Raw genomic sequence first — 27,222 nt, 5'->3', positions numbered from 1 at the left:
TGAGTCATAAAAGAGCCGAGGTTGCCTACCCCTGCCCTAGACAGTTCATAATCTTAATTATTGAACATAGTCCTGCAAATACTTTGGTGGCCTTCATGACTGCTCCGATCATCTTGGAAACACCAGTGTTTCCCGATCTACCAGCTCACCTGCCAGGCTGGGCTGACGTGATCTGGATGAAGCTGATCTAGCTTGGTGGTTAAGCATCGTCCCCATCTGAGTTCTGCTGGGCAGTGCAGGGAGTTGTACGTTGTCCAAGTAAAAAGTCTGCCAGCCTATGCTGCCAATCACCGGTTATGATTCTTTAAAATGACTCTTTGGTTGTTTGAACCATGCTTTCTGCCTGACCATTCGAAGCTGGGTGAAAAAGGGCCGAAGTGCCTGATCATGTTAGCCCTCAAAAAGGGCTGAAATTCTGCAGCGGTAAATTGAGCCCTGTTGTTGGATACAATTAAGTCGGGTAACCTGCGTGTGGCAAAGATTCTGCACAGTTCCTGGATGGTCCTGGCAATAGTCATAATAGGGACAGGTGCGGCCTCTAACCACTTGGGGTGACTGTCCACAACAATGAGGAACAGTTGTCCCTGAAATGGTCCTGCATAGTGTATGTGGATTCTGGACCATGGGGTTTGCGTGGTTTCCCAGCGATGTACCGGGGCTTGAGGCATCTTGGGTCTGGATTGCTGGCAAGTGTGGCAACTTTATACTTGGACCTCAATATCCTTATCCAACCCTGGCCACCACAAGTAGCTTCTCTTGAGTGCCTTCATCCTGACAATCCCAGGATGTCCCTCATGTAGAGATTCTAAGACACTAGTCCTCAAAGAGTTGGGAACTACAACCCTACCACCCCAAAGAATGTAGCCTTTGTGATCAGACAGCTCACCCTTCCTTCTACTGAAGCTATGAACTTCGGGCCCCAGACTCGCGTCTGGCCACCTTCTAAGCACCCAGTTCAAAATGCAATTTAGCATTTTGTCAGAGGCTGTCTCAGCAGCCACATCCCCAGTGTGAAGAGGAGACTCCAGCAAATCCTGGATTGCCAGGATGCGTGCAGCAGGTGCAGGGCCTGGCTCTGAATTTGGCAGAAGCAGTCTGCTGAGCACATCAGCATGGCCCATTTCCCTGCCCGGTTTGTGAATTAGACTGCAATTATAAGTGGCAAGGAAGATGGACCATCTCAGCATCCATGGAGATAGGATCTGAGGCATCTGTTTATCTGTTGTGAACAGACCAAGAAGTGGCTTATGGTCAGTAAAAACTGTGAAAGGGCAACCATAAAGGAAATCATGATTTTTTTTTATACCGGCCACTATGGCCAGTGCCTTGTTATCTATTTGGGCATAGTTGTGTTCTGCCGGCGACAGAGTCCTTGAATAATAAGCTATGGGAGCTTGCCTCCCATCAGCCATTAAGTGGCTCAACACAGCCCGATATGGGGATGCATCACAAGCAATGCTGATAGGCAGCTTTTCATTAAAATGTATCAGTACAGATTTGGATGACAACAGTGATTTGACTGCCTTGAAACTTTTCTCATGGATGCTCATGGTGCACCTCACCATTGGCTTTAAGTGGTGTAACTATGGGGGTTTCCCACACGCTGCTATCTACTGGCTGCAACACGCCTTTTTGCACCAGCTTGTCCAGTTCTGCATCACTTTTTGGCTTGAGGGCAAAAGGCACTCGATGAGGCTTGATCCTGATTGGGACTACCTTTGGATCAAGGTGGAGGAAAATTGGAGGTCCCTTGTACTTACCTAGGCTAGGGTTGAAAACATTAGCATACTCCTGACAAACAGTTGTCAGGTCTGCTGCTTGCGTTTTATTTATGCCCGTCACATGGATGCCCATGGCATCAAACCAGTCTAAGCTGATGAGGCTTGTGTGGTGGCCTTCGACTACCATGATATCGAGGGGACCCTCAAACTCTTTGAATTGCACTTTGAGTGTAGCTTCTCCTTTAACCACTATGCAGGAATTTTGGAAATTTGTTAACAGCAGATTTGACGGCTTGAGTTTAATTCTTTTGCCACTGCAGTTGCAAATGTTAAAAGTTCTTGAAGAAATTATGGACAGGGCTGACCCTGTGTCTAGTTCCATGTGGCATGGGATTCCTTGAAGCTTGACTTTAAGCGTAAGCTTTTCTTTAAGGGAGCGATGGGCACCTGTTCTAAAGACGCTCCTTCTACTGGAGCAATAGCCAACTCTGTTCTGCCTCTTTACCTTTCCTGCCCCTTTACCTTTCCTGGGGAATTCTTCTTGTGGAAAGTCCCTCTGGCGACCTTTAAAGATGGTGGTGATGTGGCCTTGTTTGCTACATGCACAGCACACTGCCGTGTGGAACCTCCACTCCAAGCGTCTATGTTGGCCTCCACAGCCTGCACATTGAGTGAAAAGAACTGGCCGCTGCCCTCTTTCTGGTAGCTTCTGCAGCCTGTTGATCTCATTGTCCACATCTGGGTTGTTGGCTCTTTCTGAGTCCTCATGGTGGACAGTTGCTTGATTGGGAATGTTCTTGGGTGGGTGTGTAAGGCTTTGACAACTCCCCTGGCAGCTTCTTTGGCCATTACCTCTTTCAGAGCATCCTGGAACATCAAGGTCTCCTTTGCAAACAGCTTCTGCTGAAGGTCCCTGTTCCTCAAACCACAAACCAAATGGTCTCTGAGCCTCTCTTCTAGGTCTGTGAAGTTGCAGAGCCTAGATGCCTGTTGTAGCGCAGCCACAAATTTGGCAGCTGACTCTCCTGGTTGCTGCTCCCTTTGTTCGAACATGTGTCTCCACGCAATGACAGAGACTTTGGCTCAAAATGATCATTGAGTTTTTTCTTGAGCTCTGGGTAGGTGACTGACTCTAGTGTAGCTGGAGCGACTAAGTTTTTGGCTATATTGAATGTCGCCTGGCCACACATGCACAGTAGCATTGCAGCCTTTAAGCCATCTTCGCTATCTTGGTTAGCCCTAAGATAGTTCTTGACTCATGAAACATATGAGCTCCACCTCTCAGGGTATGACACATCGAACTCCGACAGCTTGCCGACCTGTTTGGCTGTTGCTGACCTCTCAATGCCTTGTGCTGCTAAGGGCTTCTGTGTTGATCCTAGGGATGGGTTCCTTAGGATGTGGATGCCTCCAGCGTAGCTTGCTGGCAGGCAGAAGGGGGAACAGGGTTCCTACCAGGGTGCTGATGCCTGGTCTTACCCCTAGTGGACTTCCGGCTCTCTCTTCCTTAGCAGCACATCCCCCCTTCATTGCCACTGTTAAGTATTGGCATTGGTGAGGCATTGAGTAGGCGAACATAGTTAAACAACAGAACGCTTAACTTCTATTTATATGGACCACCGATAGGTGGCGGCCAATGGAATTAAAGCAATTATTCCCCCCCTAAAAACCCAAGGCTACATTTCTGCAGACAGGCGGTCTGGGGTTTAAATGAGCACAGCAGTTATCAATTTAACAGTTCCCAAGTAGTTTACATCAATACATATCGAATAAATTAATAGTTTTCAATGATAAATTAATGGCCTAAAAGAATTTTAAGTACATTAAGAACATTTCTTGGTATGTTAAGACAACTAATTCAGCCAGTTTGCTTTTTCTTCTGATTTTACATTCGTATAAAATGTACATTCAGTAAAATGGTCCTTAGAGTGGACCATTCTAAAAATGTTTTAAAGCTTGGCTGTTAACATCATTATGTTGATGTAAAATGGGTAAGAATAAGAGAACACACACACAACACTAAGAGGTAAGGGATATTTTTATGGGACTTGGAAGGTGGGACACACTTGTGGAAGATCCTTAGGGTGTTTAGTAATTATGATATGTTTCAGATCTTTGCACTCAGCCCCAGGCCCTGATCAGAAGACCAACACAGACTTGAGCTTTTGGCTGCTGCTACTTAATACCAAATTAAGTAACAAAGTTCCTCTCTTTTGTAGTCTTACACAAGACATTGTGGGCTGTTCCCTGACACCACTGGATGACATCGCCAGGGCTCGTTGCCTTGGAAGAGTGAGGAAGATTCTCAGGGATGACTCACACCCTGGACGGTATCTCTTTACTCTCCTACCATCCGGTAGGAGATATAGGAATATAGCCAGCCGTACCAACAGGCTGAAGAACAGCTTTTATCCGTGGGCTGTTAGGCTTTTGAATGGGATGTAATCTTATGCAGAGTTGACTTGGGAGGCCGGTGTGTGGTGTAGTTGGTTCACATAGTGTGGTGGGATGGAGGGTTTGTTGTCACTGTGTGTTGGGGGGAGAGAGCACAGGGGGAGGCTCAGCTAATCTCAATGTACACATGTTGTACTTTGACAATAAAGGTTTATTATTATTATAGAGGAGCAGGTTGACCTGGCATGTATTACTGAGACCGTACTGGGCCCTAGAAGGGGGAATGGATCCCTCTCTCAAATTTGCCTACCAAGGTTTAGCACAGTGGCCCCCAACCATTTTAGCACCAGAGACTGCTTCCATGGAGAAAGGTTTTTCCGCAGACTGGAGGGAGCGTGGTTTTGCAGGCTGCCTGCATCTTGCAGATAGAGTTTCACATGTTTGCATGGCCCAGCTGCTGGCATGCTGGACCAGTGCCGGTCCATGGGCTGGGGGTTGGAGACCCCTGGTTTAGGGTATGGCAACACACCCCACAACAGGGGAGAAAGTGTAGTAGTTATTATCCAAGAATCGTAGATAGCCTTCAGTTGCATGGCTCCACAAGTAGTGGATTCTGAGACCCTGTTTCTGAAGTTAGCTTCACAGGATTTTTCTCATTGTAGCAGCCTCCCTACTGTATAGCAACTTCTCTGTCTGAACTGATGGAGTCCATCTCAGGGTTGGCATGGGACTAGGGAACCTGAGGACCCATCTAACTCCCATCACATTGACATGTACCATATAGGCAGGAAAGGTAAGTTATGGATCCCATCAATTAAAGAAATTTGACTGGCGGAGTCCAGGAAGAGAGTCTTTTATGCCATTGTTCCTGTCCTGTGGAATATTCTGCCTCCAGAGCTGAGGAGGCCTCCCACTCTCCTGGCCTGGCTGGTAAAGATAGATAGATAGATAGATAGATAGATAGATAGATAGATAGATAGATAGATAGATAGATAGATAGATTACATTAGATTACATTAGATTATCATAAAGTTATATATAAAACAGCCTGATAAACAGTATCTTCATGCATTTCATCAGGAACAGTCATGCTTAATCAACTTTTAATTATAAATAAATAAATTATAAATTATAAATAAATACACTTAATATCTATGATTTATCTAAAGAAAATGAGATATCAGAGATGAATGATAAAATTAAACAGAAGTAACAGAAAAAGTAAAACCTGACTTTGAAAAGAAATTATTCTAACCTGCAAATCATAAAAGCAGATACAATTATATCTGAAGCAGACAAAGCTATGTCAAAATAGTTGTGGAACTATGCTATGAAAAATGTCATATGTGGTATGTTTTTTGTTCTATGTCTCAAAAATAAAAGGAGCCTCTAGACCAGCACGAATTGCATAAGAGATGCAAATCATTCCAGAATACATAATAATTGTACTTTGTTCAGTATTATATTATTCAAATTATATTTTAGAGTTCCTTTCATATCTAACTCTTTCTCTTGTTCTCTTCTCTCTCTCTCATGCTCACATCACACATTCCTCAGCCTATATACCAACATAACTAAAACTGCAGTGGAAAAATAGACAATTAACAGATTATGTATTTCAAAAAGCACCCATTAACTTGGAAACAAAGAGCTGCGCACACATTAATTAAAGTACATTTGTTAACCATCTAGAATAGATAGATCCCAGTTGGCCTTCAGTTTTAGAAGTTACAGAACTTCATCTCACTAAATGAACTGGAAAAGAAGTTTTATTCAGTAACTGAGATATTGTGTCTTATTATTTCTGGGTAATAGTGCTTTGCAATTTGCTTTACATAACAACTGGCATTTTTGTTCAAAGTTTCTATGTTCCCAAAAGTGCAGTAAAGCAAATTGCTTTGATTTTGTGTTCGTGTGTGTGTGTGTGTGTGTGTGTGTGTGTGTGAATTAGGATGACACTCTGAAGACTCTGAAGAACATAGCAGCGAAAATTGTATAGCCAAGAATATCATTCTTCATGTAGCAGTATCTAACAAGTTTGTCTAAAGATCTTATATTTTCTTTGTTCTATCACATTCTGAGTGCTACTTCAGAGTCGTTGAGTCCTTACTGTGTTACTTTTTTGAAATTCATCTTAAAAATATATTGGAAGCTATCTTTTTTCTTATGCATATTCCATTTCCTATATACTTTCATTCTCTTTCCAAGTGATCTGTCCCAAGACTGATTTAGCTTGCACTCAGAATATCAGACAATTCTATGCTCTTCTTGAATAATACCATCTGCTCACCATTCTAGTTCCAAATTTTCCTTTCTAATGATAAAAGTGCTTCAAAATCTTAGGGTTGGAATGGTTATTCAAGTCCAAATTAAAGCATCCATAATCACTCAATTTGTCTTCCTAACTTAAATTTTGTCTGCAACTAAAAAAATAAGAGAAATCAGGTCTTGGCTTTCTCTTATGTCAGTTTTGGGGGGATAGCTGAAGACTGCCATTAATTTCCCTTTAGTAATCTTTTCTCAAGGTTAAATAGATTATATTCCTTCAATCTCAGTCCTACTCCGAGAACAGTCTTGCTTATATATCATCCTGATAAATTTTGGAGAAACTGGTGAGGTATGGGTTACTGAATACAAACAAATTTATTTTCTCTCTTTTTAGCTTTTGAAGACTAAGGCAATGTTTATGAGTCACTTTCTTGTATTAAAAATTAAACTGACTTACCAATATGAAATTGCCTAAAATAAAACATAAGACTGATTTAACATTAGGATGCAGGAACAGGTCTAGGATTCAAATGTAATTTGGGAGTGGCCAGGAGAGCCAAAGATTTTAGCATAGTGTCCTTTTTACTCATAAAAGTTATCCAAGTCATTATGAACTATGCAGCATAAAACTCTTTGATTATATGAAGAGGATCCACAGAGGATATAATATTTTACAGAAGTTCATACTTTATACATCAGGGGGTTCCAACTGGGGATGCTTGCACTCCTTGGGGATGTGAGACGATATTCCAGGGGGTGCAAAAACGTGGGTTTAGAACAGTCGTGTCAAACTCGCGATGTCACGTGACATCGCACAACATATCAGGACAGTTTTGCCATTGCTGGCAATGGGGTGGGTGTGGCTTCCAGATGACGCGTCCGGCCCGCGGGCCATCAGTTTGACACCCCTGGTTTAGAAGTTTCAAAATTATAGTATATATGCATAATTTCAAACTTTTCCAAGGGATGTGAGAATATATCAGAAGTGTTCTAGAGGTACGGGGTATAGAAAAGGTTGGGAACCACTGTTATACATGGAAAATTATACAAGGATATGCTTCTTTTGTCTTTGAGACTATAAACTTGCCATTCTCTTAATTGGCAAATAACTCATCAAACAAAGCTATATGCAAATATATATATATATATATATATATATATATATATATATATATATATATATATATATATATATATATATATATATATATATATATATATATATACACACACACACATACATATATATATATACATACATACATATATATATACACACACAGACATATATATATATGATTATGAGAAGATCTAATATTTAAATCACAAAGTTTGAAATAATCATGCTCTGTGCTTTTCCTAAAAGCTCTTGAAAACACTACCATTTTATAGCTCAACTACCACTGATTTCAATGGTTGCTGACCATTCATAGAATGTCCTTAAAAATTACTCTAGAAACGGGTGGACATTACTTGCAGATTTGAAATCACTTACATATCCATCAGAGTTAAAAATATACTATTACTTCTTTAAGAAAAAAAGTTATCTTAATTGGTTGCATTTTCTGTATAAAAATCTTCCAAAGTTAATTGCTGACATAAGTTTGGCAGCTATTCCTCTATCACTAAAAGGGGTATGTAGAATTCAACTACTTAGTATTCTGATCAGCAATACACAGCAGCAACATGACAACAAAGATTTTTTTTAATTAGAAAAGCTCTTTTTCAGTAACTTCCATGGAGGCTGAAAAGAACCCATCTTCTCAGCAGCATTACAGTAAATAAATAAATAATAGACAGTATACTGGTATATGTAAAACCTGAATGCTAAGAAATTCTCCATTTTTTCAGTAAACTATTTTTATGGTTGGTATTTTTTTTTTCAAAATAAGTGTGCATTTCAAGATAACAACAAATAAAATTCAAATAGTCAAAAAGTGACTCTATAGTACAGGTAGAGCACAGTGCAGGTATTTTCTTCATTCAAAATGAAGAAAATACAAATTAGTGTATTCCTAGCCCATGTCACTTTCATGTGTTTTATCCATAAACAATTCTGTTTTTAAAGTGATCTGGCAATTTATACCAGAACATTTCAGATAGACTTTATATTATTAGCTGCAATAAGCAATAATGATGTAAATCAAATATGATCCTCTTCAGCTCTTATTCAAAACATCTCCTAATGCCACTGGAGATTCTTCAAAGAATAAATATATTGGTAACAGGGAGGGAAATAGATAAATCTAACAATCTGTTAAGCTGTTTATATTATGTATCTGTTTTTTTTATTTATGAGAATTGTATCATGCACTTCCTTTTAGTTACTTATTATTCTTATTCCTTCCACATTTTATTTCTCAACAAACTTTATTCAAATGACAGATTTGTGACTTAATGGAGATTTAAACCTGCTCTTAGTCCTGGCCCAATGTCCTTATTAAATGTTATTTATGTACTTATTTAGTACATAAACACACTATAACTGTTATAGGCAGAAATAGTCAATTGAAATCAATCATTATCAAAAAGACACAAATTAATAAATTGCCAAACTGCTCCAAATTTGTAATCTCAGTTGGCTTTCACTTTCATAAAATATCTATCAATCTCAATTTGATACGGGAAACAATCTTATTTTTGGAAAAGTAGACAGGGACAACAAGTAGGACACAAGCAATCAGTGGCGTAGCGTGGGGGGTGCAGGGGGGGCCGGCCGCACCGGGCGCAACATCTGGGGGGGGGGCGCGCTCGACGGCGCCAGGATCCGGCAGGGCGGAGGCACCGGAGCCCCAGCCGGGAAGGGCCTGACGCCCCACGGCGCGCCACACACACACACACACACACAAACACACAACCACACAGCATGACTCCTCCTTCGGGCCGCTCCGCCTTCGCTCCGGCGCTGGACGGAAGCCTTCTCTCCCTCCTCCCCCCCGCAAAGGAGAAGGCGGCTCCTGAACGTGCACAGAGCGCGGCCCTCCTGCAAGCCCGGGGCTCCGCTGTGGAGGCTCTCCCAAGGCACTCCCGGGGTTGCCAAAGGCAGGGGGGGCCGCAGCGGGGCTTCAAAGAGGGTGGATTTCCCACGGGGGGAGGATCGCTGCAGCGTCTCTCCGGGGGTCCCTGCTCTGGAACGAAAGCTGCGTCGGCAGGTTGCCGATCCAACCGTGCATGCAGACTTTGGGGGCGAGAGGACGTGGTCGGGTGCGTGTGCGTGTGTGTGTGTGTTTGTGGGCGCGCCCGTGCTGTCTCTGTTCTGCAAAAGGCGCTTTTTAAAAATAAAATTAAAAAAAAAATCCTGTCCTGCTGGAATGCAGAAAAGCAGCCCTCGCCCCCCCCCCCCATTAAAAGCTTGAACTCTTCTTCTGCCTTCAATCTCAGTTTCGGGAGCGCGAACCGGATTAAAAGACAAGGATGCGTTCGATTGGCTCAAGAGTGTGTGAATTTGACCGGACCCGGTGCGGGGAAAACGAGCGCTCAGATGCCGCCTTCCCCAAATTGGCCATAAACTGGGATTCGTTTCATGTCATTCAACCGGGGCTTTGTGAACGTCACAGAAACACACATTAACTGTGTGTCAAAACATTTCTCTCTCCAAACTCCCAAGCTACAGACTTTCCCTTTTATTTAAAGGGGGTTTGTTTGTTTGTTTTAAAAAAACTGTTTTATTTAATAAACAGCGGTTTATTTAAAGACCACATTCACACAGCACCCTAATGGCAAACCAAACGTTTCATTGGTGTGACATGACAGCAAAGAATGGTGTGTGTGTGTGTGTGTGTGAACTTATACATCCAAAGCACCAGAAGGCAGGACAAGAAACAATAGATGGAAACTAATCAAGGAGAGAAACATCCTGGAATTAAGGAGAAACTTCCTGACAGTGAGGACAATTAATTAACCAGTGGAACAGCTTGCCACCAGAAATCGTGGCTGCTCCATCACTGGAAGTTTTTAAGAGGAGACTACTCAAATTGTATAGGGTCTCCTGCTTGAGCAGGGGGTTGGACTAGAAGACCTCCAAGGTCCCTTCCAACTCTCTTATTGTTATGGATGTGGATAAAGGTACAAAGAGAAGGAATGATAGTACCTCACTCGGAAACTCAGTTAAAGTTCCCAACTTTCTCCCTTCTGTCTGCTCCTAAGTCTTTGGCACCCAGCCTGGTCCGCTGACTTTGAATGACTGAAACTTTTGCTGGCAGGATGCTAAACCAACAGGTAAAGCTCAATTCCCTTACGTCAGACTGACTGGCAGTCAGGTAACAAAACTGCAGCCGCTGCACCTGCGGCTGCTTGCTGCTGCTGCTCCTCCTCCTCCTGCTGTATTGACTCTCTGCGGCCACTCGGTTCCCCCTGCAGGAGGCGATCGGGACCGCCCCCCCGACACACGTCGCCAGCAGCGAGAGTTTCCAGCCAGGCCGGCGAATCTTTGGGGTGAGGTGCCAAAGAGAAGGAGGCGGCTTGGCTTGGATAAGCAGCGTTTGGGCAGAAAATAGGTCGGGCGCCGCAGCAAGTATGAATTCCTGGGGTTCAGCCTAAGCAGGCAAAGCTGCAGGGTGGGTTGGTTGGCTTTTCCGGCTTTGGAATAACCTTGGGAAGCTGAGGCATTGTAAGTTGGAAGTCATTGTTTGTCACCTAACATGTTGGGTCAACCCCACGCCACATGCTAAGCCATAAACCGTGGTTGGTATCCAGGGTTTAGGACAAGATGGAGAAAACTAGCCAATTGTGGGATCATAAATCTTGATGAAGCCCACCATCGCTCCATGTGATGTATGCACTCAATCTACAAACGTAGTCCAAGCCTATTCACATCTGTTGTAAGGTCATTCTCTCGTGGGGTTTATCCTGACGTCCACTAAGAGTGGAACAAACATGCCCCATTAACCATTTTCAACGCCATGTCCTCTCTTTGTCTCATCCTAAATCACAGCTGAGGCACCTTAAAGTTGCCTTGTTTCAGTTTTAAACTAGCATTTTCCCTCTTCTCCAGAGACCCTTTTTTGCCTTGAACCTAACTCAGGGGTAGGCAACCTTGGCTCTTTTATGACTCATGGACTTCAACTCCCAGAATTCCTGAGGTAGTGGAAGAGACTCGAGTGCTAAAATCCACAGGTTAGGGGGCGCAAATTACTTGCCTTGCCCCGGGTGCTGACAACCCACGCTACGCCACTGCAAGCAATGCCTTCCAATACTTTGCTGTTGCTTGTCCTACACTTCTGTGTATGAATATGAAAGTTATCTACTAGATTAATTTCTAATCTGCTCAGTTTATATTGTATCAAGCAAAGGACAACCTAGCAGCCATTAATTTAGATTAGCTTATACTTCAAAATATGAACAACTAAGACTTCAAATTAAATTAACTCATAGGGACATGGTAATTACATCGGTGACCAAAATATATTTGGCCTGGTAAATCATAATCTATGGTGAAATTGAAAGTACGTTTTGTTTTATTTTTTTTATCTATCTTTGCTGATGTTTCAAGGTTGATTGCATATGTACAGCTCAGTTATATAGCTCCAATGACTCAACAAAAAAGAAGCCTTCAAAAAGCCTCCATAAAAGAAATGATCAAACTTGAATATATATTTATTTAATTCCATTTATATCCCGCCCTTCTCCGAAGACTCAGGGCGGCTTACAAGCTTAGCAGTAGCCTTCATTCTATGTATATGCCTGCTTATTAGGGCTTTCATACACCCCCCCAAGCGGCATTATTACAAAGTCAGCTTAATTGCCCCCAACAATCTGGGTCCTCATTTTACCTACCTTGGAAGGATGGAAGGCTGAGTCAACCTTGAGCCTGGTGGGATGCAAACCTGCACTAATTGCAGGCAGCTGGTGTTACTTAAGGAGGCATCAGCCCACTGCTCCACCAAGGCTATATAATGGCATATAATGGCATATAATGGCATGCATAGCCTTTTCTATAACTAGTGAACAACATTTTGGTTTGTTCAGGTTTGGTTAAGTGTGGCTAACCAAAATTCAAACTGTGAGGACTAGAACAAGCAAAGACAGAACTAACAGAGTGCAAGACCAGACGGTTTTCATTGCAATAATAATACACATCAGTTGTTTTGTTTTTCCTGCTAAAACAAATAATGACCCTCAGAATGTTATGATCCCTAGAAGGAACAAAAAGACAGGATTTGAACCTTGGATAAGAGTACATGTATGAAATGAGTCTTAAAATTTATAGCTCCTGGTTTATTTATTTATTTGCTCACAATAAGAGCTCTTTTGTTCACTGTACTAAAACAGGTCTCTTCTAGATCCTCTCCTTACAAGCTTTCTAGTTCTGCTTTTGGGATCAAGTGAAGCCTGACAAGGACAACAACAGTAACAAAAATAGTAGACTGACTTTTGAATGTTAGATATCTCTTCTTTATAGCCACAAACTACTGAAGGCATTCGATTTTATGCACATCGATATAAAAATATTTCACATAACTAGGTATATAGTTTATATATTTATATATTCTTTATATATTATAAAACCAAACAACATCAACATCTCAATTTCAATTCCCACTGTGGACGAATGGCTACAGAGGCTGATGGAGTTGGCAGAGATGGCGAAATTTATCATTTTGATTAAAGAAAAGAATACAAGTACCATCGTTTTCTACATGGGGACCGCTTCTGGATTTGAGGTAGAAAAGAATGAAACTTTGATTTTGAGTTAAACTGATTAGATTGATTTGTTGTTACAGAAATGGCTAGTTTTTTACTATTGTGAAAAAGTAAAAAGTCGAGGCTCAACATTAATGCTTTATTCTACTGCAACAGGGATAGTTGGAAGTCAATCTCTCTTTTTTTCTTTTCCCTCCCTTTCCCTGCCTTTCTTCTCCCTTTTTCCTCCCCATTGTGTCCTACTATTTGCTTTGTATTTTGTATTTTACTTTACATCCTGATAAAATGTTTTTTTAAAAAAATCTCTAACTTCCTTGGATGAAAACTAACTATAAAACTATATAAAGGCTGAACACAATAAAAAGGATAAGGGATATAAAAATATAGTTAAATAGCATTCCATTGCCTGTGATGTTAAATGCCTAAAAGTTATCATCCTGATTCATTAGAGACTTCCACAATTTCATGGAGTTAAAAAAAGTTAACTCTCTGAGAACGCTATTAAGATATTGAGATATAACAACAATAGGTGTTCCTTTTTTAAAAAATAAGGTTTAAAAATCAACAAACAACATTTTGTAATAATCCCATATGCACTCAAAATTTATGAGGTGAAATAGCCATAAATATCAAATGTAAAATCTATGGAATGATCCATTCAAGTGCTAAGCAATTGTTGGAATCAAAGCTTAGAACTGCCATAAATGGCACAATGCCATTTAATATCCAATCACTCAGCCCAAATGCTTGAATAGCTAGCAACATGATTTGAATACTGATTTGAATGGTAGTAGAAAACCATAACCTGAGGCATAAAGCTTACATTTTTCCGCAAATTTCTGTTTCCTAAAATGCTATACATTATCTTTGATGTCAACAAACTCATATTATCAAAGACTGAGATTTCCAGCAATGAATTAGTATTTCATTTCATAGCTTTTCTTTAGTGTTTATAATCCTCCTTTCATCTTACTGTAAATATGGGAGGGAGATAAGAGATAAATTCGTTTAATATAAACAAAGATCACCAAAAGACTGCAGTCAAAGAATTATAACAATTGGAGATTAAGGAACTATTGCACAAGCGAAAAAAAAATCAGTGACTATCCAGATTATCCTGAACTAAAATTTCTAGCATTCTTTATCACTGGCCCTGTTGGCTGGTTTGTCTGTAAATTATAATTCACAGAATATTATTAAAGAATATATTCACATTTGGAGAACTATAAGTGCTTCTCTCCAGACTGATCCCTAACACTATAGGAATTCTTTTTTGGAAAAAAACAAACAAAATGGGTTTTATTTTTATTTACATTCTTTGGTTTCTTAGTGTTCTCTGACCTTTGTTGTTTTCTTGCACACATTTTATTACCCAACTAGGTAACATCATCAGTGTTATATGGGAATGGGGTTTGTTTTCTGTTTATATACAAGTGGCTTGGCATATGCATGTTGATGGGCGTGTTTTTTGTTGTTCCTTGATTAGACTGTTGTTTACTGAGTTGGTAGTTTCTTCATCAGGGTGTTGTTTATTGCTTGGTGTTAACTTATGCTTATCTGGGTGTTTCTTAGGAGGTATTGTGATATTTTAGCTATTTGATTGTCTCTTTTCAGTGGTAGGGAGATGTTGTTTATCTCTTCATACCTGTTGATGGCTGATTTATCTGTGTTCCAGGCTTCCAGGAAATCACTAGTGTGTTTTGGGATTTAGCTTGGTCTAGGATGTTCACTATCTCCCAGTTGAAACTATGGTGAAGTCTGTCCATATTAAGATGTTTTCATCATGTTTCTAACTGCTAGTTAATTTTCATGGACGTACTCTGCTAGCCTTGCCTGTTTGTTCTACACAGTGGTTGTTATGGTCATTATACTGTATATTGTTGATGTTCCTCTTTTTTTTCCTGGTGATACTGAGTCATTTGGTTTACTTAAGATGTTTTGGAGGACTTTGTGTGCTACAGGGATACCATGTGATTGTAATAGTCTTGATGTATGGCAGTGTTATCTTTTCAACAGCTTGTGTTGGTTGTGCTGTAGTGGGCTGAGAAGTCAGGCATTTTTCAATAAAATTGTACGGGTGTTCATTTTGGTAAAAAATGTTGTATAGATTATCTGTTCCCATTGTCTTGTTAGTATCAGCTATTCCTCCAGCAGCTTTCATTCTGGTCAGCTTTATTTCCTCACACAAAACAAAGTGTGCCAGTTTAATATGTACATTCTATGCAAGCCAGCCAATGTGACTAATCTGAAATTCCAGTAGTGTAACACAATTAATTCCTTCATATCTGCAATATAATGACAGATTTTACATTGTTCAAGGTTAACACTGGTTAAAATTTTGTTTTTGGAAATAATCAATGATATTCAATGCTGTGTTCATTTGATAAATATCTCTTGTGGATTTGTGAAATTATTTCCAAGTCTTTCTGCATGTTTGCTTGTGTTTTAAAGGATATAATTTTAGTTCCTTTCAAAGGAGTTTTTCAGGGAAAAATCAAATGCTGACAAATGCAACTAGCTGATTGGAACATGTGTTCTTCAAAAGTGATATTTGCTTCCAAACAGAAATTTTTCATTTTCACATTAGGTCAGTTGAACAATTATAAAACAATATAATGTTTGGATATTGGCCCATTTTGCTTTATATATGTTTATCTCTCTGTGTATGAAAACATAGAAACTGTTCTTAATATGTATGAATACATAGATGTATCTGGGGATATTACAAAACAAGGGCCATGACAAAACTAAATAAGTCTAATTAAATATCTCAAATGAGACACGTCTTTTACAAGATTTACTTGTAAGTTGAGGATGGGAAAACAGCCATGTAGCTCTGGGAGGAGTATCATCCCTTTGGATCAAGCCCTCTGGTCCTGCATCACCTTCCTGCTTTGGCATTGTGATTATGGCTATGTAGTACCTTTTCCTTCCATCACCCATATTCCTGGGAAAAGGGTTGCCCTAACCTTTTAACCTCCCATTTAATATTAGCTTGTGAGATTGTGAAGATACCAGAGTTTGAACACCGGAATAATAGATAGCCAGGCCTTATAACAATGTTAGTAATAGCGATAATAATTGTTGTTGTCATCATCATCATTGTCATTGTCATTGTCATCTCATCATCATCATGGAACAAAGAACTACAACATGATTTTATTGCACTATTATGCTCTTATTGTGTTCAAAGCAATTACCCATCCATTTATCTATATCAGCTACCTTACCGTTCAAAAATTGCCTTTCTCTTCTCCCTGGAAATTTATTTGGTCTGATTGTGCATCCTCATTACCTTCAAATATCAAAAGGGAACTTACTGTTTCTAAGGTACATACTGTACACCCTGACAGTTACTGATTTCACCAAATGTTGCCATTTTTTCTGTTTCTCCTGGAAAGTAGCTCATAAACCCCTTGTGACTTTTTTCCATTCTCCACCTTGCTTATCTCCTGCAGTGATCTTTGCTTGTCTTACATTATATTCTATAAGGTGTTTGCACCTCCCTGACCTTTTATCTCAACAACAAATGTTTTAACCAGCAATTTCTCTCTCTCTCTCTCTCTCTCTCTCTCTCTCTCTCTCTCTCTCTCTCTCTCTCTCTCTCTCTCTCTCTCTCTCTCTCTCTCTCTCTCTCTCTCTCTCCCTCTGTGTGTGTGTCTGTGTGTGTCTGTGTGTTTCTAATTCATTCCCCAAACCCTTTAAATCTTGGATTTAGAATTATTGGGAATCTATTTTTTCCCCTCTTTTTGTTTATCTGCTGGAGATTTGTGAGATAATCAGTGAGGTCTGATTAACCAATAACTTTCTATTTTATTTTTATTGCAAATATTTCTTTTATGTGCATTATCATTCATATGTACAGAAACACTACAATATGCACATAGAGAGAAACATGAACGTTAACATTTTCCTCCTTCCAGGGGAGGGAGGGAGGGAGGGAGGGAGGGAAGGAAGGAAGGAAGGAAGGAAGGAAGGAAGGAAGGAAGGAAGGAAGGAAGGAAGGAAGGAAGGAAGGAATTCTTTGAGAGTATTGGATAAAGATGGGGCAAGGTGAAGAGCTAGCTAGAAAGAAATAGGAAGAGGGGAAAGTGCCATTTAATCATTATAGACAGCATTAAATTGGATTCAGTTCAATCCACACATCATCCATCAGTTCATTCCAAGGAACATCCATTCCCATATTAATCTTGAAAAGCTTTCATACTTTTACCACTGACAACTTTAAATCTCTACATTAGCAACTGTTTTATTTCCTTCTCATTAAATATCAGGTACCACTGGCTTCAATTTACAAGCAATTTATTTGCGGGAGAAACACAAAGTTTTTTTTAAAAGTCAGTGTAGTATTTGGGTAGAGTAGGATAAATGAAGCCAAGTAGATTCCTAAAATACTGTCTGAAGAAGCAATGTGTATTTTGGATGGTAAATTTATGGTTCATAGATGTATGAGTTTAATTTTGTATTATTTATGTATTATTATTTGATTTTTATTTTTTTTCTCAGTGATTTTGATATAAAGTGCTGATACACCGTATTTAAATGAGAGTGTTAGACATGGGTGTACAACGTGATATAATGGCTTCTAGAGTGGCTGGCAGTTTCAAACAAGAAAAATATTTTGCATGGGCAAGGAGTGTAAACAGACATTTTTTATGCAACTTTCAATCTGGTGATTATGTGCATAGAGGGTGTAGCATTCTTTTTCAAGAAATATTATAAGTTTTGAGAACAGTAGTCTTGGAAGATCTCACATATCATATTCTTATTTTAGAAACAATGAATCACTGAATCTTTTCTTAAGGGGAAAAAAACCTTGGAATGGGAAATAAGATTTGAAAATTATTATAAAGGAAGTTCACATCACAGGTTAGTTATTACCTATATTGTAAAGGTTGTGGGAAATCAATGGATTGAAGAAAATTATACTATAAAGGAATAAAGCTAGTTTCTAACTTCTCCCTAAAAAAATAGCTTAATGCAGAACATGTAAAATAAAAGATGAGGATTCTTCCAAACAATCTCTCTTCTGCAGCTTAAAGGTAAGGTAAAGGTAAAGGTTCCCCCACACGTGTGCTAGTCATTTCCGACTCTAGGGGCTGGTGCTCATCTCCGTTTCAAAGCCGAAGAGCCAGTGTTTGTCCGAGGATGTCTCCGTGGTCATGTGGCTGGCATGACTAGATGTCAAAGGCGCATGGAATGCTGTTACCTTCCCACCGTAGTGGTCCCTATTTTTCTACTTGCATTTTTATGTGCTTTCAAACTGCTAGGTTGGCAGAAGCTGGGACAAGTAACAGGCGCTCACTCTGTTACGCGGCACTCAGGATTAGACCCACCAAACTGCCGATCTTCTGATCGACAAGCTCAATGTCCTAACCCACTGAGCACTATAGTTGGAGATAAATCCATATTAAAGTTTCCTTATAAGTGAAGTCACCTGAAAAGCATCAGAAGACCTGTCCATGCAAGTATGAAAATGGTTTGTAATTGGTCTCTTCCTGCATGTTTTTCAACTAATACACTACCACTTCCCACAGCCCTAGTATTCCAAGCTATTTTCTTTATTTTGTATTAGTTTTATTCATTTAAAAAATAAAATGTGAAAATACAAAAGCAGATAGTAGAGGACAACAGTAGAGAAAGGGAAAACAAAAAAATGTGTGAAGAAAGGGAGAGGAAGAAACAAAAGGCATTGACTTCCGACTCTGTTGCAGTAAAATCAGACATTAAAATCAAATCTCAACTTTTTACATTTCTATGCCCTAGCCATTTCTGTATCGGCAAATCAGTCTAATTGGTAAAACCCAAAATCATAGTATCATTTTTTCCACCTCAAGCACAAAGTCCAGAAGCGGTTTCCAAGTGGAGACAAAGGTACTTATGATCTTTTATTTTATCAGCACAGTCAATTTTGCCATCTCTGCTAATTCCATCAGCTTTTGTAACCATTCATCCATGGTAGGAATCGAGGCATCCTTCCACTTTTGCTGACGTCACCATATATAAAATCAGAGTTCCAAATTTTTTTTGCAGTTCTCTTTTGATTAGGCCCAGAAGGAAAAGTTTCTGGTTTAATCTTTATGTTCACTTTAAGAATTTTCTGCATTAATGTATGAATCCTACTCCAATATTTCTTTGCCTTATCACATGTCCACCAAAAATGATAAAAAGTCCCTCCTTTACATTTACATTTCCAACATTCATTTGAAAAACCTTTATAACATTTAGTATTATATGCATTCAGGTAGTCTACAACATACAACTTTAATAGGGTCATAATTCATGGTGGCCATTAAGTGTGTCACCACATGATTTTACCCAATTTTATTACCTATTTGCAGCAGTTATTAAACAAACACAGCAGTCATTAAGCAAATGCAGATGTTAAACTAACCCAATTGCCTTTTTTTGCTGGAAACCAGAAGTAAACACTGGGTTCTGGCAGAAAAACACACAAATAAAATGAGATCATGTGACCATGGGATGCTGCAAATGGATGTAAATACAAGCAGCCATAAATCATGTGATTGCAGAGGAGGCCACCATTGTAACCTTGAAACCAGGTCACAGGTAGCTCTGGGGAGGTCCATTGTAACTTTTACTGGTTGCAAAATGATTGGTCATAAGTCAAGAACTACCTGTTTCTCAATAAATATGTCTATAAATCATATATCTGATTTCGCTTTCCATCCAAGACCTTAAGGTAATATACATATTGCTTATTTATATTTTCCCTATAATAGCAGCACTGTGAATTAGGTGTGACACAGAGAGAATGACTGGCCCTAAGTCATGGAGTAAGATCCTATAGAATCTGATTCCGCCTGTCCTAATCCAATACCTTAACCACTACATTACACTACACTGGTTTCTCGCACTTCTGCCATATTGAAATGTTCAGTTCTCCTAATCTTGCCTCTTGTATTGGTTTGTCATTTTATTCAGTAAAAGGCATTTCATAGAACAACAATCTTTGATAGCTGCCATTGTTTAATATCAAATATTCATGCCTGCTATTATTTGGATATTTTCGGAGAAAAAAACAACCCAATATGTTTGGTTTATGCCAAGACCTGCAGCAGATGTATAGACTACTTCACAAATTCAGACTGACACAGCAGTAAGATTAATAAAGAGTCATTTAAGTACCATTACAACCAATGTTCAGGGAAAGTTCTGAAAATAATCACAGGGCAAGAAGTGAATAATCAAACTGCAAATACAAATTGTACATTCACAATGAAGGTCTCTCACACACTATGGCGCTGACAACTGCATAGGCATCAAACTGAAAATATACTGGATCTTAATTATTGGGAGTTGTCTCAAAATGTGAGAAAAGTATCTCTGTGAAAAGTCATTTTCTTTCTAAGATGCATCACATTAAATAGACACACAGGGAAAATTATGGAATTGCTGGCTTGGGGGCACTGCATAGGTAAGGTTATACAGAGTTCATACAGAGTTATGTTAATATTTTCTCCCTTTTTTAAAAGTCATATTTATTACAATAACAGTTGTACTTTAAAATAAACAATCCTGTTTGTCCTGCCAAGATGTTTAAAAAGACAAAAGGTACAATACTGATTAATTTCCTTTATTTCCTCATGTCCACTGATATTATTTTATTGAATTGTATGGTGGATGCCCACCCAGCAACTAGAACACTACAGCTAGAACAATTTGATTCTGCATTGGATTATGGACTATGCAGTATTTTCCTGCTGCCATTACTACTTTTCCAGAGGAATGCTTTAACCAGGTTCTTCTTTCCTAACAATAGCTTAGAGAGGTACAGTAGGAAGGTCTCTCTCTCCTTCTCATCATTTTTTTTACTCCATAACTAAAAATACTGATGCTGCTCCTGCTGCTGCTACTACTGCTACTAACAGCCATCCAATTACGTAGTATCGACTCTGAACCATAGTATATTTGAGGTATGTATCGAGAGAACAGTAGCTCTACCTTTTCCTGTCAGTATAAAAATAAAAGCATCAAACTTCTTGCTTGAATATGGATTTTATTAAAAAATAAATAATTACAGATGAATGGAATTAATTTTTTATCACTGATAAAAAAATATTAACAGTATATCTCAAACATCACTCTTGCATTTAATGCTATGGGAAGATTGGAGTGCAGATCCAACAGTGGGAACTAAGCTCAAAAAAAACACCCTTAAGATAATGAAGAGCTTAAGAGGCAAATGTATTGATACAATTAATAGATGCTTTCCAAATATCAGAATAAATAAGGCAGACTAACTGCATATTTCAAAGCTCATGTTGCTACACTTTCAGTTTATGTTGTTGGCTGTTTCTAGTTTCCATCTTTTCAACCATCTTGCTTTCTTCTTTTTCCAGAGGTTCTTCCTTTGTCCTTCTTCCCCAGGTCATCTTACAAATCCTTATTCTTTTGCTTCAGGCACAGTTTTTGACAGAAAAGGTCACAACTTATTGGGTAAGTCCAGACATAGTTTTCTTGGAAACTAGGATTTTGGAAGTCAATATTATCCTGCTTAAGTCTGTGATGACTTAAGAACTGACTTTGGCTGATCTCAAAGAAGTAAAGCAGGCTTGAAACTAATCAGTATTTGTGTGGGAGACAGACCAAGAAATAATAATAAATTTTTTGGGGGGAAAGGCCATCTCTATAGTGTCCTGCTACTAAGAGTTAAACTTTACTTGAGTAAAACCTTTTATGATCTTTCCACAGATTTCTATCAAAAATAAGACTTCAGATTTAGAAATATGATTTCAAGCTATGTTGAATGGATTGAAGAGAAAATAATATTTAATCCTTCTAATTCATTTTTTAAAATTTAAGATGTGCTGGAGAAATGCAAAAACATTTTTTTTTCCAAATAGTTGTTCATCAGTATAAATTGTCTTTCTACAGTAGCTACTTTTCTTTTTCAGTGGCAGGGGTGCATAGTGCATTTATGGGAAATATAGGGAAAAATCACATTGTTGTTTCTAAAAATATATTATTTAACTCATCAATCTGAGGTGAGATCTTTTTTTATAGGTCAAAGGAGAAAGTTCAAGAAAGAAGTTCCACGTAACATTCAATGATTTTCAATTTCATTGTACCACTATAGTTTGCCATTCACTGAGCTTCTTCTGAAGAGATGTTGCTGATTAGTAGTGAATTTCCTAAAAACATTTATGTATTCATGCAGAAACTGAAATAACAGGCAAAAAGTCTACCTCAATAACATAAGTGAGTATGCTGAGCACAAGACCTAACAGACTACATTCACAATCCATTTTATCACAGTGTAGAAACCATACACTCTTTCAATTCTAAAAGCATGATTAGTAGAAAATACCATTTTAAAGTCTTAAAAGTTAAGACCTTTACATACAATCTTAGCCTTCTCTATAAATCAGCATTCTAGACAGATATAGATGGATGAATAGATAGAATAATTAGTTCAATATGTATATTGAATTATAATTCCTTAAATTCAATATTTACTGTCAGCAACTATGTGTAGGATTACAACTTAATCCCTTTCCATTCTGAATATATATTTTGCCAAAAAATTGAGATGATAAACAAAGAATTAAATACTTTTACACTATTAATCAAAAACCTAAATACTGAATGAACAAAAAATCCTGCTTTTTTAAAAAAAATCTTTTTGGATGCATTTTAGCAGACTATTTCCGTTAAAATAACTTTTTTTTAACATATCTGATTAAAATTAAGGGTGGAAACATTGTGTTCCTTATCTAATTACGTCATCACGGAGCACTTAAGTTTGTCAATTTTCACTTTGGTCATTTTGAAAACCCAATTGCTAAGCTCAAAATATCATGACTGCTTAAAAAGAAATACATTATCCTTCTGCTAGGCTAACTTTACAATGTGTCTGAAAAAATAAGCTTTCACCATGCTTCATAAAATCCACAGCAACTATATTGCCAACATAAAACCTGGACCTTGGCAATTTATATATTGAAAGCAAATGACCCCAGTGATTACTGCCCATTTTATTTGTGCCTCCCATATGCTCATATTGCTTTTAAAATATTGACAAAGAATGCATTCTGTTTTAGACAAAGGTGTAGAAATGGTTTTGTATTATTTTATTTTTTTAAAAAAATTGCTCAATGAAATCGTCCCAAATTTGTGCAGCTTTGTCCTTCCTAACAGTATGCTTATGATTTATGTAAATAAACAGTGCTTCTCTTTCTTTATTGGTAGGCTTTAGGAGGTAGACAAGAAAATATTGTTAAATCTACAATTTGTGCTGCCAACATTTTAATTATCTATGGTAGATAATTAGATGCTCTACTAAGCCTCTTGAATATCTCACAGTAGAAAAGCATTTAAGTATGTATCAGATAGATTACTCTGAACAAAGGCAAATTTAAGAAGGTTATTTCATACAGAGGCCAGCAATAATATATTCTGTCGGGGTCTACAAGTCATGGGTGAATTACCTATTTGGCAAATGATCCCGATTGCCAAGGGCAAGTTTATGCAGCATGATTGCTGTATAAATGATGAATACAAAAACTGCACAAGGCACTGCACTCTGAAAAGATCTTAAGAAATGAACAGTGTACAGCTTCTCTTGAAATCTCTTCATTCCATGCTGTGACGATACAAAATGCAATCCAACCCAAAGGGCAACTTGACCAAAGATGTATGATCTAGTTCTTCTGCTGAAACTATAAAGGTGTGGACATCAGACATAAGCCACTCTGGATTCTCAGAAAAGACTGATTAATATATTCAATAATTACACCTATACGTGGTATCTGAACAAACCATTGTAAGATATATTTGTTGTTAAATCTAAAAAATATATATTTGAAAAACAAAAACAAAACCATATTATAAAATCAAGAGGGGAAAAAACAATAGCTAATTTCTTGTAATGTCCATTTTCTTCCCTTAAATATATTGATCATTAATAGGACTATACACTTTAGTTGCTCTAGAGATAATAAAAATACATCACTTTGTTACATCATTATTTCAGCAGGAATCAGTTTCATCCCATGACTTACAAGATTACTAAATGGATATTTAGCTTAGCAATATGCAACAGTTTGCAAAAGCACTTTTTTTCCCTTAGACTGTGGAGAGTAATTTCTAATATGTGTGATGGAAGAGGAGCCTTGGAGGAAAATGGCTTGTTCATCTAATTTGCATATATTTGTGTGAAGTCAGTTTCTGAAGTAGTGTATTGGGGGGGGGGAGAGAGAGATGGGAAGATGAGAATTGAAGAAGCCCAATTCAAAATGTCAAGCTGTGCTTCAAGAATGATAAAAGACAGCCTCATACTCTGTCAGTGTAAAACAACTTGCCCAGAGTAGAATTAACAAATGCTGTATTTCAGTGGAATTCTATCACCCCCTGCTGGACAGATGAACTCACTAAAAAGAGCACACATAGAAAATATATGGCACACATATACTATATATGTTCCCCTTCCCCCCCCCTTCCACACACACACACTTTCTTTTGGTCTGTTTTTTTAAGGCATATAAACTTCAGCATAAATATGTTGTGATGAAATTTATTAAATCTTTCACAGAACGGAAGAAGAAATTCTTTTAGCAATTTAGACCAGTCCTTGCCCTATCACAAACTTGTCTGAACTGTTCAAAGCACTGCAATTCATTTGTACAAAGAGGTTCTGTCAATGTCTCATATTGACACCCTTTAGCACTCTCTTCCCCTAATCAAAACTAGTGGAATCCAAATATAACCTAGGAAACACCATCACATAATTATCTGCCTATTTTAAAAGAAACAATGTTGGAAAACATATAGAGAAGGGGGGGGGGGACAAACAGTGGAATATAAATGCAACCCTGTGTTTCTAACTACTACTTCCTTGCAACTGTTGTTCCTTTATGGCTGTGTGTATTTTATGCTCTGCCTTGCAACAAAACTGCTGTGTACATACCATATATATACAGATATGTCGTGCCCAACAAAACACCCCAGAAAAATAACAGGAAATTCAGAAGGAAGCTTCCTTTACAGAGGCACAAAAGGACAGTGATTGGGTTTTGCTCATAGCAGAATTCCAAAATTTCTCCCTCGTTACAACTGTCCTGCCCTTTAAATATTTTTAAACAAGAAACAACTTTAATTAATACATTAAGAAACGCATTCAAAGCCATGCTTCGTAAGGCATTTTTTTTTAAAAAAAAAATCTGCTGTGAAGAAGCAAGGATAATCATTGTCCATACAAAAAGACAGGAAGACATAACCCCCAAGAAACTGGAATTAACATTTATTTTTATTTTTTTGCTCATCCTCGTTTAAACAAGAACAACAACAAAATGTAACAGCTCTCCCCCCCCCCCCCCCCACACACACATAGATTTCAGGAACAAATTGGTGTGAGGGCAAACATGATTTCCACCGTTAATTTGCCGGAGTGGCTAAAGAGGTGAGAGATGCTAATCTTTGATTTGCATTGTAACGCGGGGAGGCGGTAGGGAATTGAGGCGGAGGAGAGGTTTGGACGGTAAATAAACCACGATCAGAAGAAACGGCACTCCTACCTTGCCCGCTATTGAGAAACAATCCGAACAAGTAGAGCACCGGGAGGTTCATTGTTTCAGGAGCTCCCACCGGTGGACAGTTCCCCAAGTTAAGAGACGGTGCGGAGCCTGGGAAAAGCCAGCTCTTGGCCGCTTACTTTGCCGCCGCTTTGCCCGCTCCTGCGTCTCCTCTTCGCGTTCAAGTCTACCCTTCAATCAAGCGCGCGCGCCCGCCCGCCCGCGCACAGCCATATACACTCACGATCAACCCCAGCCCGGAAAGCCGAGCAGCGCCGCTCACCGACTGACGGCCAAGCGCCTCTCGCCGCTTAGCTATAGCAGGCGGGCGGGCGGGCGGGCGGGCAGGCAACGGTGCCAGTAGCAGTAGCAAAAAAAAATCAGACGAGCTACACACATGAAAGGATGCAAAGTATCCCTCCGCGAACGCAGAAGCACGGTTTTTTTTTTTTTTTAAGACGAGCTGGACCAGCCAGGCAAGAGCGGAGAAGAAATGGGAAGAAAGGAGACTTGATTCTTCCGCCCTCTTTGCCCTCGAAAGCTTCTGGCGGCGGCGGCGGCGGCGGCGGCGGCGTTGCTCCTTTAAGGGTGTTCCGTATCTTTTTCCGGCTTGTAGGCTACAACCCTCTCTTCTCTCGCCTGAAACGGATTATTCAAGATTGATTGATTGATTGATTGATTCGTTTGTTTCTTTTAGGAGAGGGTCAGCTTTTGCTCTCGCTTTTGAGCTCGACGTGGAGCAAAGGCCCCGTTCCTTCCGAAGAAGAGATCAGATCCTAACGCCAAAAAGGAAAAAAAAAAATAAAAGAGCAAAAAAAAGAAAAAAAAAAGAGCAGACGGGAGAGGAAGGCCGAAGTTCACAAGAGCCGGAAGCAAAGGCGCTGATGCAAATGCAGACTGTGAGGGCATGCATTGAGGTTGCAGGCATCCACAGTGGTGGTCAGGTTGACAGACGTGCTTGGAAAGTGTGTGGCAGATGTTAAAGAACTGCAGGCTGCTGCTGGAGTTTGTAGAAGGGAAGAAATCTACCATTTAAAGGCTCCAGGAGATGGGGGTGGAGCAGGGGTCGAGATGAGGTTTTGTGATGGTGCCAGAGGCTGATTCTTTCTAGATGTAAAATACTGCATACCAATCTCTCTCCTTCCCCCCTCCCCCCACTCTTTTGGGATGTTAGAATAATTAGGAGAAAACAAAATGGCTGGAGGGGAAAAGAGAGAGAGAGGGGAAAAAACAGGTCTGAAATGCTGCTTGAAATCAATGAACATGGACATAAAGGAAGTGATCATCACGTATCCCAAAATAATACCACAATTTGAAATCAGAAAACATGTCCATAGGATTGAAATGAACTGAGTTAGATGACAATCAACTCCAGACAGGGAAACTGACACCTCACATTATTTATTGAATGTTCACTTTTATAGAAAAAAGTTAAAATCACCATATAGAGTGATATAGATCTATATGATCTAAAGAGTGAACACTTAGTCTCTCTCTCTCTCTCTCTCTCTCTCTCTCTCCATTTTATCATTGCAAATAAATCTCAGATGCTTTATCTGGAAGCAGTTACCACTGAAATTTATGCTTAATAAAAATAAAATCTGGATCCTCTAAATTCAAATTCAGTACTCCAATCAACATACTGTCTCTCATAGTTTGCCTGC

The 27,222-nt window shown here is 39.0% G+C and overlaps 1 protein-coding gene across 1 annotated transcript in view; it reads right to left on the bottom strand.

Moving 5' to 3' along the window:
- Positions 1–25,832, bottom strand: part of NCAM2 (neural cell adhesion molecule 2) — a gene marked incomplete at its 3' end in the record, with an annotated part of 160,425 nt that extends 134,593 nt beyond the window's left edge. The window contains 1 exon segment of the mRNA XM_083361999.1: positions 25,562–25,832. Within this exon segment, the coding sequence (XP_083218125.1) occupies positions 25,562–25,613 (52 nt within the window). The 5' untranslated portion in view covers positions 25,614–25,832.
- Positions 25,833–27,222: the final 1,390 nt, after the last annotated feature.

The sequence above is a fragment of the Vipera ursinii genome (genome assembly GCF_947247035.1).
Source record: "Vipera ursinii genome assembly, chromosome: 4".
NCBI classification, from domain to species: Eukaryota; Metazoa; Chordata; class Lepidosauria; order Squamata; family Viperidae; genus Vipera; species Vipera ursinii.
Note: the sequence above shows the minus strand (reverse complement) of the source record. Positions and strands in the feature narration are given on the sequence as shown.